This window comes from Charadrius vociferus, unplaced genomic scaffold (assembly GCF_000708025.1).
Source record: "Charadrius vociferus isolate BGI_N301 unplaced genomic scaffold, ASM70802v2 scaffold562, whole genome shotgun sequence".
In the NCBI taxonomy this organism is placed as follows: Eukaryota; Metazoa; Chordata; class Aves; order Charadriiformes; family Charadriidae; genus Charadrius; species Charadrius vociferus.
In genome coordinates, this window is record NW_009647234.1 from 522,228 (window position 1) to 537,267 (window position 15,040).

At 41.9% G+C, this 15,040-nt stretch overlaps 2 protein-coding genes across 2 annotated transcripts in view; one reads left to right on the top strand and one right to left on the bottom strand.

Moving 5' to 3' along the window:
- Nucleotide 1: 1 nt before the first annotated feature.
- On the top strand, nt 2–2,979 carry DNALI1 (dynein, axonemal, light intermediate chain 1; the record flags this gene model as incomplete). Its single annotated transcript, XM_009879874.1, has 4 exons — nt 2–26; nt 777–955; nt 1,244–1,408; nt 2,944–2,979. Coding segments are annotated over 4 exons (405 nt in total), but the record flags the coding sequence as incomplete, so codon positions are not given.
- Nucleotides 2,980–3,961: 982 nt separating this feature from the next.
- GNL2 (guanine nucleotide binding protein-like 2 (nucleolar)) overlaps nt 3,962–15,040 on the bottom strand; it is a 15,531-nt gene continuing 4,452 nt past the window's right edge. Inside the window, exons 3-16 of the mRNA XM_009879876.1 lie at nt 13,728–13,822; nt 13,071–13,210; nt 11,775–11,959; nt 11,220–11,286; nt 9,734–9,892; nt 9,052–9,165; nt 8,136–8,264; nt 7,904–8,008; nt 7,634–7,792; nt 7,379–7,486; nt 6,598–7,031; nt 5,836–5,915; nt 5,008–5,105; nt 3,962–4,142 (exon numbers count right to left, since the gene is read on the bottom strand). Of these exons, the coding sequence (XP_009878178.1) occupies nt 3,993–4,142; nt 5,008–5,105; nt 5,836–5,915; nt 6,598–7,031; nt 7,379–7,486; nt 7,634–7,792; nt 7,904–8,008; nt 8,136–8,264; nt 9,052–9,165; nt 9,734–9,892; nt 11,220–11,286; nt 11,775–11,959; nt 13,071–13,210; nt 13,728–13,822 (2,023 nt within the window). The 3' untranslated portion in view covers nt 3,962–3,992. The remainder of the gene's footprint in view (nt 4,143–5,007; nt 5,106–5,835; nt 5,916–6,597; nt 7,032–7,378; nt 7,487–7,633; nt 7,793–7,903; nt 8,009–8,135; nt 8,265–9,051; nt 9,166–9,733; nt 9,893–11,219; nt 11,287–11,774; nt 11,960–13,070; nt 13,211–13,727; nt 13,823–15,040) is intronic.

Below are 15,040 nucleotides of genomic sequence, written 5' to 3' on the forward strand. Positions count from 1 at the left end.
CAGGGAGCTCTACTCGCAGTGCTTTGGTCAGTGCCAGAACAGGGAACGTAAAAAACACAGCCGCCCCGGGCCCTGGGGGGCTGCGACTCCCCCAGCACTGTCCCTTCCAGCAGCCTCAGTCCCCCCAGGGCAGGGTGCAGGGGGCTGCCCAGGGGGGCTGCGCGGGGCAGGGGCTGCTCTTCTAGCAGCCGCAGGGCTCTGACCCTAAACATCTAGCCACGCTGTCAGCTTTCGCACAGAGCATGGTACAATGTCTTGTTGACAAAGCTGACCCTCAAAAGACACGTCTGTGCAGGCATACCTTTACAACATAAAAGATGCAAATAAGCTTAAAATTCTCTTAGTTGTACTTAACCCATCAGTTAGTTTAAAATAACTTAAAACACCATATACATACCTGTTAAGCACTCTTACACACTGATGACATGGTGCTGAGACTGGATGAAGGCTCTTGACTCTTCTGGAGGCTTCCTGATAACTGCAGAAAATCATTACAAATTTTTAGGTGTTTGCTGTTATGGCTTTAGTAGATCAGTATCACTGTTGTTACCATAGGTTCTGTACCACCACTCCGCTTTTATGGGGTAGCACTTGATGCGATAGTTGTAATGTAACCAAAAAAAAATAATTATGACCATCTCTAGTAAATCCATGTTGCTTTTGAGATGCAGAGAACAGGTAAAAGACAGCAAGCTCTGGACCCTGCGTGTATCCACCATTCCCAGAAAAATGTACAGTACCTACTTTAACTAGATCGTTGTTCCCTTTCTTTAAAGATGAACTGATCCGTGAAACTACAATTAACTGCGCAGAGCGAGGACTGCTGCTGCTTCGAGTGAGGGATGAAATCCAAATGACAATTGCTGCTTATCAGACACTGTACGAGAGCAGTGTTGCATTCGGCATGCGTAAGGCACTGCAAGCTGAGCAAGGCAAATCTGACATGGAAAAAAGAGTAAGTTGGGCTGTTAACCCCATAATGTAGTTTTCTGTACATGACACAGCATAGGGATATTACATATAAAATTTTCTAAGAAATCAGTTATTTCTATGTCCACTAGATGGCAGTAAAGATCACCAAAATACTTCTTACTGTTTTCCTAGGGCTTAATTGCACTTCATAAATTATCTGTTATTGTATCTGGAACACTCTAAAGGCTGTACAATGTACAACTTTGTCCCATCTTAACTGAAAATTGATTATTACCAAACAAAACTTGGGGAATCTCTACTCTTTTCCAAGATTGCAGAGCTAGAAGAGGAAAAGCGGGAGTTGGAAAGACAAGTGAGTGAACAGAAAGCTAAATGTGAAGCTATTGAAAAACGTGAAAATGAAAGGCGACAGATAGAAGAGAAGAAACACACTGAAGAGGTTCAGTTCCTGAAACGAACGAATCAACAGCTGAAGGTTAGTAAAAAAGTGCAATTCCAAACAGTAATGGTAAAGCTTCTCATTTTGTAATTAGAAACACATAAAAATAACTTTCTCCTTATAATTTTAGAAGTGTTGCATTTATGATGCATTTGTATTAATGTTCCACTTTCTTTAAATTCTCAGCGAAATGGCAAAATAGTGTTTTAGCAAGCAAGGAAGTAGAGAATGCAAAGTCAGCTATTGGTCATTACTAGCAAACCTGACGATGCAAACAGCAGGTCTGATTAATTGAATTCTTGTCATACACACATTTGCCAGGGAGAGATCAGAAATTGTTCAGAAAATGCTAAATTGTTACAGTCAGCTGGAGAAGAGCAGATGCATGCAGCTGAACCCCAAACGCAGAGGCTTCAAACTTGACCGATACTCCAGGAATCTATTTCTGCTTAACTTGATTGCAAGGTTATAATAGTTAGCACGCCTTCTCAACTACAAAACAGAAAATCTAGTGAAGGCAAATTAAGATGCTTTGTTTTTTTTGCTGTTGGCCATTAAAGTTGACTCCCCATAACAAGACACACCATTTAACATTCAATATTACCTAATAACAATTGTGTACTTAGGCAGTAGGGACTGCAAGATTACAGGAGTAATTTTGTGCATGCTGCTTTGCTGAAAACAGAGCTTCTGCTCATTACCTTGCTTTTGAAAGGAAAAAAACCCACATCTTTTGAGTAAAGAAAAAATATTCCCATAAACAACGTTAAATGTTTCTGGCTACAGCTAAAAACACGTCCTTTACACCAACCTGCTTTCCTTATCTTCACTGTTCCTACAATTTCTCCTTTCTAAACCATTAATGTCTTCAGGTCATCTTGAAACATTTTAGGGCACAAAGTGGAATAACTGTTAGATCAAATACGTGTTGCCAGTGAGTCCACTTCTTCCTTGAAGTACAAGTATTCCAACAGCTGCACGTACACCACTGTTGTAGTTTATTTTGATGGCAGCTCTAGGAAGAGGACAATCTAAGAGTCCTGGAAGCCTTATCCCCTACACGCTCCCTAAGCATGGGTAGCGCTCTGATCAATCTAATTGGGCATCTAATTGGGTTGTCTCAGGAACTGAAAAACTTGCTGTTCCCAGTTACTTTTGTCCCAGAGTCAGAGTTTGTGTTCCAAATGCTAGAGCGCCAAATATTTAATTTGACTAACGTAGTCCAGCCTGAAATCAGAGAATTCAGACCACTGTTTCAACAGCTTTTATTTAATTTCCTCTTCAATGCTTTACATTATAAAACGAGTCTCATTGTATGGAACCAAGGCCAGCTCTTTTCTTCTCAGAATGCAACAAGTGTGTATGCCAAGAATGAAAAGCTAATTTATAAAACATGTAGTAAGGAATGGAATAGCTAGGGAAAAAAACCCTGGCCTGCTCCTCTTGAAGTATTGCAGCATCCCTCAGCTCCTTGCTTTGAATATCCAACAGACAATTTATCACTTTTCAGCAATGCGGGTTTATTTTCTAGGTTGAATCTAATTTGACTTACTGTCTCATTTGTTTTTCAGGCCCAACTTGAAAGCATCATTGCACCAAATAAGTAGATTTTTTTGCAGTCCTCCAGGCAGTGCTCAGAAGAGCTGTCAAGAGTAAGAAGTTTGCAATTAGTGACAAAGATTTGTCTTCATAAAACAATCTTGAATTTTCACTTACCGGTAACTGAAGGCAGTGTAATTCTATTATTTCTTTCTTTTTCTCTTGAAGAGTTGAAATTCAAGAGCTTAGTTACTGCACCCTCTTTCAATGCCATCTCAGCATTCAGCTCCTTCAATAGTGAACCTGTCTGGGACTTGCCTGTTGGTAATATGCTAGATGACCTTCAAAGCAATAAACTAATAAACATTTTTACATGCAAGCATCTCTGTAATATTATTACTTTGAAAATGTTGTAGAAAATTCAGAAACAATATATGAAGCATCTACAATAAATGCAAGCCATGTTCACTATGAAACAAATTGCAGGTAATCCTTGGATGGGTGTTTGGAGGGCATTTCCTTGAGTACACACAAGTTGCTGTTAACTGTACATCAAAATCCCTCGTCAGAACCATTGGTAGTAACCCAGGGTGAGCAACACCAAAGCTCTCTACGTGGTGATTTCTAATGAAACAGAGGGGCGTGATACCATTCCAAACATCACTTCTCAGTGGAAGCAAATGAGATCTTTACTTGAGGTACCTGTGTAACTAGCTGGTTATACACAGCAAGCAGACATGGGAAAGATAATTCGCTGCAGTCATAAGAAAAATTCCATAAAGCCAGTTTCCAGAAAAAACAAACCAAACAACCAAACAACCCAACACCACCACTGAATAACACTTTGGGATATGCTTTGCCAATGCAGTGTTTACTGGCCTTAGACGGCGATGTGGAAATACCACGATCTCCAGTTGCATAAAGAACTTTCAGATGATGCAGAAACAAAGAGTGAGATGCTACTCCTGGGAACAAGACAGACAAGTCAAACTAAGCTTTGAATGGGAACTACAAGTTTTATATTAAAAAAAAGCCACTGCATACTAGAGCTGTTTTATGTAAAATTTAATAGAATAAGCCGTTATTGCTTATGTTTGTATTTTTTGTGCTTTGATCTTTGTTCCTCCAAGCCAGTTTTTTTCTTGTTCTTATTCTTATTTTTCACGTTGTGAGTTTCATAATACCGGACTCCAACTTTCTTGGAGCGCTGCTGCCTCTCAGCTCGTCTTCTCTGTAAATACACAAAAAACACATTAGCAAATCCACAGTATCCATAGCCTGAATTTGTTTGCATTCTTCCAAATGTTGTTCACTTTGCATTCCACATGCCTTAAGTAAAATAAGTAATTTAAAACAAAACATTACTGATGTGAATATATGGATATCTATATGGAATCTACCCACCCATGCTCTTAAAATGTTACATAGGAAGATACACTTCAATCTTTACAAAAGTAGTAAACAAGATAGAAGAAGCGACCTGACATGCATAGTCACGTAACAGGTCTTTTAACAGAAGATGCGACAGAACATTCATAACAAAATTCAGTCTTCCGCTCCCCTCTGACAGTCCTAACAGTCCACAGCAATGCAAAACCCCTTGCTGTACAAGTTTGCTTTCAAAATCCTACAGACAATTTCAGTTGGTATTTAAGTTATTCGAGAAGAATTGTTTAGACTTGACCAACATGAACACAAAGAAGCAGCAGCACCTCTCTCTGAAGACAGAACAGGACTGCCCATCTAGCTCCAAATTCTCCCAGCATTTAGACCCCTCCTCTCTTAACAGCACCAGTGTGCAAGCTAACACTGAAAGCAAACAGCTGCCCACAAAGGATTCTCCCCTTCAACACAACTCTTTCTGTCATGGTTACCTGCTGGACCCTTTCATGGGTCACATCTACATCACATGTCACTTCAGCAGCAAGTGACCCTGTCTTCACATTCCTCCAACCTCTGCTACAGCCCCCGTGCTCTCTCCCTCCTACTAGTGCCCAGTCTCAAAGCTCTTAAGTGATAATGGGCAATCTATCTAGAAAAAGAAAGCCAGCTCTACTACTCTCCTCATCTGTTGTACTACAAGAAGTCACACTTACTTCTTTGGACGTCAGTTTCTTGCAAGGCTGTTTACCCAAATGGTCGCCACCATCACCCTCATCTTCTGCGTTCCTTTTTCTTTTCTTCTCTGTGCTGCCTGCAAACAGCAGAGATCACAGACTCAGGCATCTTCCAAAACACCCATTTGTTTGCAGAATTTAAGACTGGGGTCACCACCACATCTACTTCCGCAAAGCATTCCTTTGGTTGTGTTTTAGTAGCTTCCACCAAAACAACACACGTTATTTACCAGAGAATCACTCACTATTACTATGAAAACTGCTCCTGAGAAGCAGATTCCTTCAAGCCCCATGCAAGTCCAGAAGAATTTCACAGTCTTGTCAGAATAGGGTTCTCTCCTATGATTTTGCCTTTAATCACACTTACTATGGAAACTGAAGCCACAGACTCTTGAAGTCACCACAGTAAAACCTATAGCCTGAAGCATCTCCGTGCTTTTATAATGTCATAAACCCTTCCACTCCTTTCTGCGTAATATCACACTGTGTGGAACGGAGGTTGCTCAGACTGCAATCTGTCCATAGCACCATTTTTTTGGAAATACAACATTTGTCTTCGCTTTACCCTCACTCACTAGCAGAGGGACATATCTTACTCTACAGACAGGTGTGCTCAGAAAGGCTACAGCAAGGTCATCAGGCAGCCCTTAGGTCAGCTATGGGAAGATTTAAATAGCTTTAGGGGAAAAAGAAACTGCAATCAGGAGCTAATGAATGCTTTTCCCCCTAACGACCTCTCTTATCTTGCCTATGGGATTTCCAAATGTAGATTAAGAATATCTATTAATCTTGTTAATCTTATTTTACCTCTGTTTTCAATTTCTTTGGGTTCTTCAGACTTCTGCATGGATTTTGCAAACACTTTTTCACTCAGCTGCTTGGGGATTCTACAAAAGATAAAATAAGCAACAAAATAACGTCGTAACACAAAATGTAGCCACCTCCAAGAAGTGATCAGTCTCCAACAGATCCCAGTAGCTTGTCAGCAACAAAGCCACAACCCCTGCACCTAATAAACCTATTACAGTAATCTTGTCTCTGGAGTTACTGGGCTTGTGCGCTGCACAAACAGACAAAATATAAGACTTAACCTTGAAATCTCAGTCCTCACAAAGCTGGTGGACGAGCTTTGCTAAAACTGGGCCTGCTGTATGCACTAGGATACCCTCGTACACGCATGGAGACCGAGCTGGCATATGCAGGTAGGACATTAGCCTTGGTATTGCTCTAGAAAGAACCCAACATCAAGGAGAGATCCAAGGATGTAATATTGCTACCTAGAATACAAACAACATTTCTAATCCACAGCTTAAGAGGCAGCTTTCCAAACGAGAACGTTTTTAGTTGTGCTGGTAAATAGGACTTCTTGGAATAATCTTTCAAAACCAAACGGCTGCTTAGCCAAAGTTCAAATGTTTATGGCTAAACTAGATAGGCTGGGGCAACTTGTGTGTGGCAACACAGAGCAACCACTCAAGTAAGTCATGAATGGAGTGAAACTACAGCAAAACCACATTAACCCTTTTCCTCTCCTGCAAAATATTTGAGTCACTGAAAAGATTCAAATACCTTATCGCTGAGAATCTCTTTGCTTTGGCTTTATCCAGAAATTTTTTGTATTTTGCAATCTTCTCATCCAAAGCCTGAAGAACTGCCTTAGAGCTCTCCCTGGCACCTGGTACAGCCAACTGTGATTCCTCCTCTACTGAATCTTGATGTTGCTCATTTTCCTCTTTCTCCTCTTCCTGCTCCTCCTCTCCAGAAGAATCGTTGTCTGTTTCCTCAAAGCCGGGCACATCTACAGGAACCAGGTCTTCTTCCGAGAACTGAGGTGCCACATTAATCCTCCCAAAGTTCTGCCGAACATGTGCCATGAGTTGCTTCATTTCAGTGTCTGTATTATTTTTCTCTTCTGCTGGCTCCACACTTGATGCTACCGACTCAGAGATTTTCTCCTCATTATTATCTTGACTTGATGTCTTATCTACTTCCAACGCAGGAGGCTACAAGAAAGAGTGTAATGGATATATCATCCACAAAGTCTCTCCCACCATCTCTGCGAGCAATTTCCATTTCATCTCTTCAAAAAAAGCCTGAGATGACAGGCTAACATGTGACAATTACTGACATTTGAGTAGTCCGATGATCGTAAAATAGCTCAGACATCTCTAAAGAGGACCGCTACCTAGTCCGCACCAAATTCAAGTGAGTGCCACCTGAATCGCCAGACTTGGGCAGAGCCCAAGAGCTGCAGCACCCACATTACATGGCACTCTGGGAAAAACAACAGTGAATACCATTAGGAAAACTGAGCAATATGCAAGAAGAGGCACGAGCATCACATTCTCACCTGGGGACCTGTTTCTGCATTTGGCGGCTTCACAAAGAAAGGAATTCTGCCCCTCTGCCAATCATTGAGAACCATCTTGCTCACAGTTTGCACATCAGGCTCACCACCCTGAAAGAACCCAGTAACAATTTACGTCCATGTTTGCAGGGCACACCACCCTTCTATTACCTGTAAGCAACAGAAACATTCATATTTTCCATGTTCAGTAACAGGCCACATGCTCTTCCAGCCTGCAAATGCAGAAAGTTGTCACACCTTTAGCAGTTTTCCAGTCCTAGAAGCAAGTTTCTCCAGGAAGTCTTCTGTATCCTTCCAGGAATCAATTTTGTACGTCTTTCTGATGTACTCTGGTTTGGCTCTTTCCAGCACAGCACCAATATGATCTTCAGGGCTCTTAATCTTCTCAACTTGAACCTGAAAGTGAATAGCAGAGCATCAACCCTTTGGAAAATGTGTATTAATTTCTTTTGAACACATCCCATTGACCACAGCAAAGATTTTCCGTCATTTATTGCAGATACATACCACTCCCTTCAGCACAATGTCTGTTTCTGTGTCTCCAGAGGGATAAACTACACCTGGGCAGTCGATGAGAAAAATCCGCCGCATCAAGGTAATGTATTGCCACACCTGAAAGAGATCAGTAGTTCCCCATAAACTTAAAAAAATGTCACTGAGCTAATTTTACATGAATTCTGCCTTTGACAATGCACTTACATAATTAATTTTTGTCTTTAATGTAGGGATCTCCTCCTACCTTTGTTTCACCTGCAATAGGGGCCACATTGCAGACCTTCTTAGACCGTAATGTATTGATCACTGAGCTTTTGCCAACATTCGGATAACCAATGAAACCCACGCTGATCTGTTTCTTGTCAGAGTGTAACTGTTAAGAAATAACACATCTTTTTGGCACCTCATAGAGAAAGACAGAGTTACTGCTACAGTTCTGAACACTTTTCACCATGTTGGAAAGCAAAGGGGACTCCAGAGTAACAAGTTAAAAAATGAGATCAGCTCTTGTCTATCAGGAGAAATCTACAAGGGCACAACCAACTCGCCATCCAAGAACTCCAAGCATTGAAGAAAATGTCTGCTACTTCAAAAGGAAGATGTGAACTCCTTGCATTCCTGGTTGCTCTAAAATTACTTGTGAATGCCTTATTTAGAAATCATTTAGGTTGAGAAACCAAGCAAATACAAACAGTAGCTGGGGATAGAATACAAATGTGGCTTGAAAAGACAGTAACTAATCTAAAGGCGAAAGAAAGTACCTTTCTTGGAAAAATGAAGACACTTAAAAGGAGAACACCATAATAGAATACGCACACATGCAGGACCTAAACAGGTGTGAAATATGTTCCTCTCTTCTACACATTCAAATGAGACATAAGGGTGTCAATGGGATACTCTGTCTACAAGAAACCTAGCCTGGAGACCGATGGTCAAACCAACTCTTTCTGGATCTCCTCAGCCTGACAAACACTTTGAACATATTTGAAGGAATATTTTCCATTTCCTCTTCAGAGAAGGGAGCTTTATTGATGGAGTCTTTTGCTGACAGAATGTCCATAGGGAAGTGTACCGAACCCCAAACACTAACAAAACAACACTCCACACTAAACCCTCCCACCCCCCAAAAAACCAATACAAATCCCAAAATTGTTCTGTACCTTTCCAAACTGCCTTAAAAGCTGTATGAAAGCACCTTTGCCAAAAGGGTTTGTGAGGCTGGCGTGAAAAGCAAGTGTTGGATACTCCTGGGAAAGGACAGCAACCCAGCGCTTCTAAGGAGGAAAACATTACTCGGTTAGGGATCCTGCGCTGCGGAGGTGGTGAAACAATCTGCTTATGAGCAGAAGTACACAGCATCTTCACTTGGGTCACAAATGCAACTGTCTATGAAAATTGCTATGTAAGAACCTTTGAAGCATTTCACCAACCCAATAGCTAAAAGAACTGAGTATTGTTTTTATAAAAGACAAACAATTTCCCAAAAACGCCTTCACTGCTAGCTAAAACTAATTAGTTTAACAATATAAAGCAAACCAGCTGTGGTGGATATGGATCTTAAGCGGACTAACATTTAGCATACTCTGGAGACATCAGCTGAACTGTTAAATCCAGACAGAGGAAGTAGAGAATTTGTGGCTGGTAAGTGTTGCTCAACTCAGCCGAACTTGGACAGATTTACATTGTAATTGTTACTTTTATAAGCAGGCAAGCAGAGAGTTCCCATTGACCCAGTTCCATTATGCCCTTTGAGACCAGCACGAAGACTGGCAACAGAATCAAGGCAGAGGCAACAAAAGGAACAAAGAAGGTCCATGGAATAACAGGCAGGACTGTGCTTACAGTAGCCCAGGTAGGAACAAGATCACATTTGTTCAGGACAAAAATGAGATGTTTCCAGTGTTTCTCCTTTTTAAGGTAAGATTCCACATGAGGGGAGCGGGTACCCATGGGATCCCTGGCATCAAGAACTTGAACGACAACATCTGATGAGTCTATCACCTGGGAAAAAAAAAAAAAATCAGAGAAGGAAAGTATTTTACAGGAAGCAAGACATCGATACCTCCAAAATGAAAACCAGTAATTTTCTAAACTACATTGTTAATTAAAAAACCTTGTATCCTTCATGAACAACTGTTACTTCCCCATAGACTAGTGAAGCTCAGACTAATATTCGTTGATCCTCCACTCTCTCTTCTCCTAACTCCCCTCCAAGCTCAGGCTGGACAGCTGAATAGCTTTTACCTGTTCTTGTGCACCAGGAAGATGCTCACAGCCCTTGGGAAAGAAAACACGGCACCCAAACAGGAAAATTAATTGCTTCAGTAGACAAAAACAATGTTTGCCATCCATTCTGCAGCAATTCAATTCTGCCATTTCATGAAGGAACAGGATATAAAGTATGTTTTCTGGATCAATATGAAACACACAACCAAGTAGGAACCTGCTGTTAGTCCACTAAGCATCTACAGCAGGGAGCTGTCATTTTATGACTTGCTTCAAGCCAAGTAAATTTGTTTCACAGCTATTTCCTGCATTTTTGGCAGCGTCTTACTGAAATCTGTTTTGCTGTATCATTCCCAGCACTTTAAGATCTAAATTAAAAGGGTTTAAGCTACATTCAGAAATTCAGAGCAGAGTCAGGCAACTTCACGCCTACCAGTCACAGAGCACACAAACTGCTCTTACAGCCCTAATTCATTCTCAAGTCTCTATTCCTCTAGCAGTCAAGATGGCTCAAGGGAAACTGAGGGGCAGAGCCCTCCAAAGACGACCCTATCAACACATCAGATGTTTTTAGCCTAAAGAAACTTAAGGGCACCTGGCTGGTTTATCTGTGGTAAAGCCCCAGGAATCTAACATAAGCTCCTACCTCTCCTCTGCCAGTCCACCTCTAGATCATATATTAAAAGGGTGTTTGTTCCAGCGGGACAAGAGCTCAAGAATCAAGCTGTCAGGCAGAGATTTGAAAATGAATCTCTGCTGTCTCCTACAGCTGCCTTTTTCTGTTTGTATTTATGTACTGTATCAGTACCAGAAAAAGGATGTATGGTTTCAAGTCAGTCAGTTCAACAGGCTGACAGGAAAGCAGGGAAGGGAATGACAACCTCAGGACATTTCTGCATGAAGAAATTCACTGTCTTAACGTTTCTAAGAAACTTTACAGCAAACCCAATTGTATCAAAGCTTCCCTAACAGAGCAAAAAGTGGTTTTCAGAGCTTTTCTGATTATTGCTGTATAGGATTTCCAATGCTGTGCTGAAGCACCTGACTTCATAAAGGCTGAAAGACAGACACAAGTCTGCTGCAAATTATAAACGTTGCCTACCTTGTAGAGCTCACCCCAGATTCTTTTTGACTGTCCTTTCTTAAATATTTCCTCTTGTGCTTCATCCCTGGAAGTGGATTACCAGAGACATGAGCAACCACAATAAGAGGGTTACAGCGTTATCTTCTCTAAAGCCATTTACAGACAAAAGAGGAGACGAGGCCCAAGTAACAGCGAGCTGGGATTTAGCCCCTCTCCCCATCCTCCACCTTCAGTCTACCCATTTGCAGAAAGATCCCACAAACATGCACTCTTTCAAAGATTCCTATCTGCCCACTGGCGAATTCCCTATTAAACCAAAACATGAGTTTGGAGATATTTTGACATGCAACAGAAAACAAATTATGAATAGAGACAGAAGGGTCCCATGGAAGCAAGAGTTTGGTTAAATACACAGGGACAAAACAGGATTAAAAAAAATCCTAAATTCAGCTAATTTCACATTTGTTACTCCTCATACAGTAACAGCATCGATGAATGTACTTGATACTTCTTTAAAAATAAAGCTGGCTTTTCAGAAATGTAAACAATGAATAATTTCTCCTTTCTATTTACCTTACACCAGTGTCTTCTGTCACTAGGTCTCGGTCCTTGCCCTGATCATAAGCTCCTGATGAGGCTTCAGCATTCTCCACCAGAGACTGCACATCACTTGCAGAAAGATTTGGTCTTTTCCTCTGTGATTTGGGGCCAAACGTTGTTTCAAATGTTTCTGTGTCAAGAATGTGAACTCTGGAGGTCTAAGGAAAGACAGGTTGGTAAAAAACCCAAAACCACTGTTTTTTCCACACTGACATACAGTGTACAAGACCTTAATTCAATGCAACTCCACAACCTGTGACAAGAGTTACAGGCACTTTCCTAATAATGTTTGAGTTTTCCACCTTAATCTTTGAGAAACGTAAGGGTGGGTATTTAATAAGCAACAAACCACACTGCACTTGCCAAAGAACTATGCTTCAGTTCTTTCACCATAAATGATGTCAAATGTAGTTAAAGCTACAATGATGAAAATTCAGCTGCTATCTTTGATCAGTTCTTATTTTTCTAACAAGTGCACAAATCTCGCCAAATTCAGAGTTTTGTCAGGGACAATTACAATCAAAACTGTAGATTTTAATGCCTGTAACGAATGCTAGCTTTTCTTGGAACAGCATACAATTCATTGCTGAAAGAAGTAATTTGTTTTTGTAATGGACATTCTAGTTTCTTAGAACTTTTTCCTTAATTTAGGTAACATTTTTATGACATAAAGCTGGAAAGTTTCCATATGAAAAAAATAGCTAGCTAGAGACCAAAATAATATTTCAGTTGTCATGAAAGAAACCTGGTAATAACTAAAACTTGATATACTATAAATGAAGCCTGCAAGCACAAGAATTTCTGATTCAATACAAAACCCACATATTTGAGTTTAAATTAATCACACGAAGAATGTCTGCAGTGAGAAGCATCCTCAAAGAAGGTCCCTCTGCCACACGAGCTATTAGAAGCATTAGAACATAAGGTGGCAAGCTACTACAGTCATCCTAAGCTCAGGCTCTAACGTAGGATGTTTTAGGGTAAGTTTCCTATCAGAAAATGAGAACTTCTAATAAATAACAGAACTTCTTAGAAGCTACAGGGAAATAATACACTGTTTCTTTGCCTTTACATTTGACACCACAGTGATAGGCCCTCAAAAACATCCTTCCCCAGGTTGTCTGCTCCCATTGCCCCTCCCAATGCTTCTAGAACTCAACATTTCACCAGGCTGAACAAGACAGCACAATTGCCCACAGATAAATAATATTCACGACACCTTTGTGCACGTAACCCAGCCTTCACCCTGTACAGATGAATGATACTCACATGTGGTTTAATCCGATCATAGAAAAGGGACATTGGCAACTTCCTTTGCTTCATGACCACTCTGTAAGGATCTTTCATGACAGTATCCATCTCTTCTTGAAATTTCTGTAGGGATGATTGCTTGATCACACGAGTATTTCCTGCATATGAAAATCAATATTGCACCTGACCATTCCTCATCTCAACTGCTTTAAAGACCCCGGGTACACTAATAAAATATTAATACTCTATCTGGAATCAAAAATACCAGTGACAAAAGACAGAGGATTCTACTTGAGACAAACCCCAAATTAGCATAAGTAAGCCAATCCCTTTCTTTCCCACCATTTAGAGAAAATTTTACAATTATCCCTAGGACACTTAACATACATAAGCTACAGCATGAAAACACATCGGCAAACCCCAGAAAATTACCGAAGGAGAGAGAGTAACCACACTTTAGAGGACTGCATGGAAAGCAAACACCTAAAGTACAGGCACATACAAAGTATAAGCCAATACCCCAATACCCATGCCTAGAGGGAGGGTCCTTCACCTTCATTTTCAGTATCTGTGCCACACAGCACCGGGACCACAATTCCAAAGTAAACACCCTCCAAACACAAGAAGTTCAACAGTTTTTAAGCTTGCTGCGTCTGAAAGTTGAAAAAAACTCACCAAACCATTTAATATTTGGTTCCACTCTTGCAACTGTGCCCGGTGCCACTGTTGACTGATACTGCAGAGGCTTAATCACTTTACCATGTTTATTTCTAAGTGAAAAATGAGAACACATGTAAATACGCAAGGACAGCACACACCGCCCTAGCAGTTTTGTTCACTAGACCAGAAGCACATCCACAAAATCCAGAAAGACCCTTAATCTAGGACTGGTGCCCCCGAGATCGTTGGCAGAGACGGCGCTGCCTGTAAAGGCTCATTAACTCAAACACTGGAACAGAAGAAGTGATGTCAGCCAGTGCACATTCCTGAGTCTCACTCCAGCTTGACCAGGCTCTTGATGAAGGTGGCTTACGTCAAACCAGGAATGGCTCACTGGGCTGCAAAAAGCACCACAGTACCAGTTCTTAGCAAACACCGCTTTCATCTTTCATGGCCTCACATGGAAATTTTTAATCAGCTCTATCCATCAGCTGGTGCAGAACACTCATGATAAAATAATTTCCAAATTCAGACCTGGCTTAAATTTAGGAATTTTTTAAAATACATATTCCCCAGTCTGCTCTCAAAACAAAGTGAAATCTGGCAAAACAAAACAAAACTGCTAATCTGAACCAGGACACTCAGAAACCCCCGCAGCATCTACAACATGGCAGAGACACATGTTTACAAGGCAAGAACTGCTCCACAGCCAGTGACTCTCCCAAGTGAAGGGGTGCCTCTCAGCGAAGCAGCCATATGGAAGTCAGGCTCTTCACTCATTTTGAGGTCAGCCTTTGAGTTATGCTATTGTGGGAAATAAAGGAATTCTGGGCATTTTGGGGTTCACAACATTACTGTGAGATCACATCAGCTGTTCTGCGTGGCATGTTTTCCATTCCCCAATACACACTGCTGCTCTCGGTGCGCTCAGGAGAAGGTCCCCAGCTCACGGGCTCACACAGAGCGCAAAGAAGCGGCTCTGTGCCAATACTGGGCATTTTGCCGTCAGACTACGGCCGGCTGCCCTCAGCGTGGTTCCCCCTGCCACACAGGCTGAAGGCGCCGGCACCGGAGACCACGCTGTGGCTCTGCACCGGCAGACGCGCTCCCAGCGCCGCACGGCCCCGGTGTGTCCCGCGGGGAGCGGCCCGGCAGAGTGAATGACAGCGGCGCAGTCACCGGCGCCCACTCACTGCCGTGCTCGGGGGAGCCCGGCCCCGCGCCCCGACCTGGCCCGCGGCAAGCTACCCACCGCCTCCGCCCGGGCGGGCGCACAGAGTCGCCTGAGCCCCGCGGCACCGGTAACGGCGCGGCCAGGCCAGGACCGG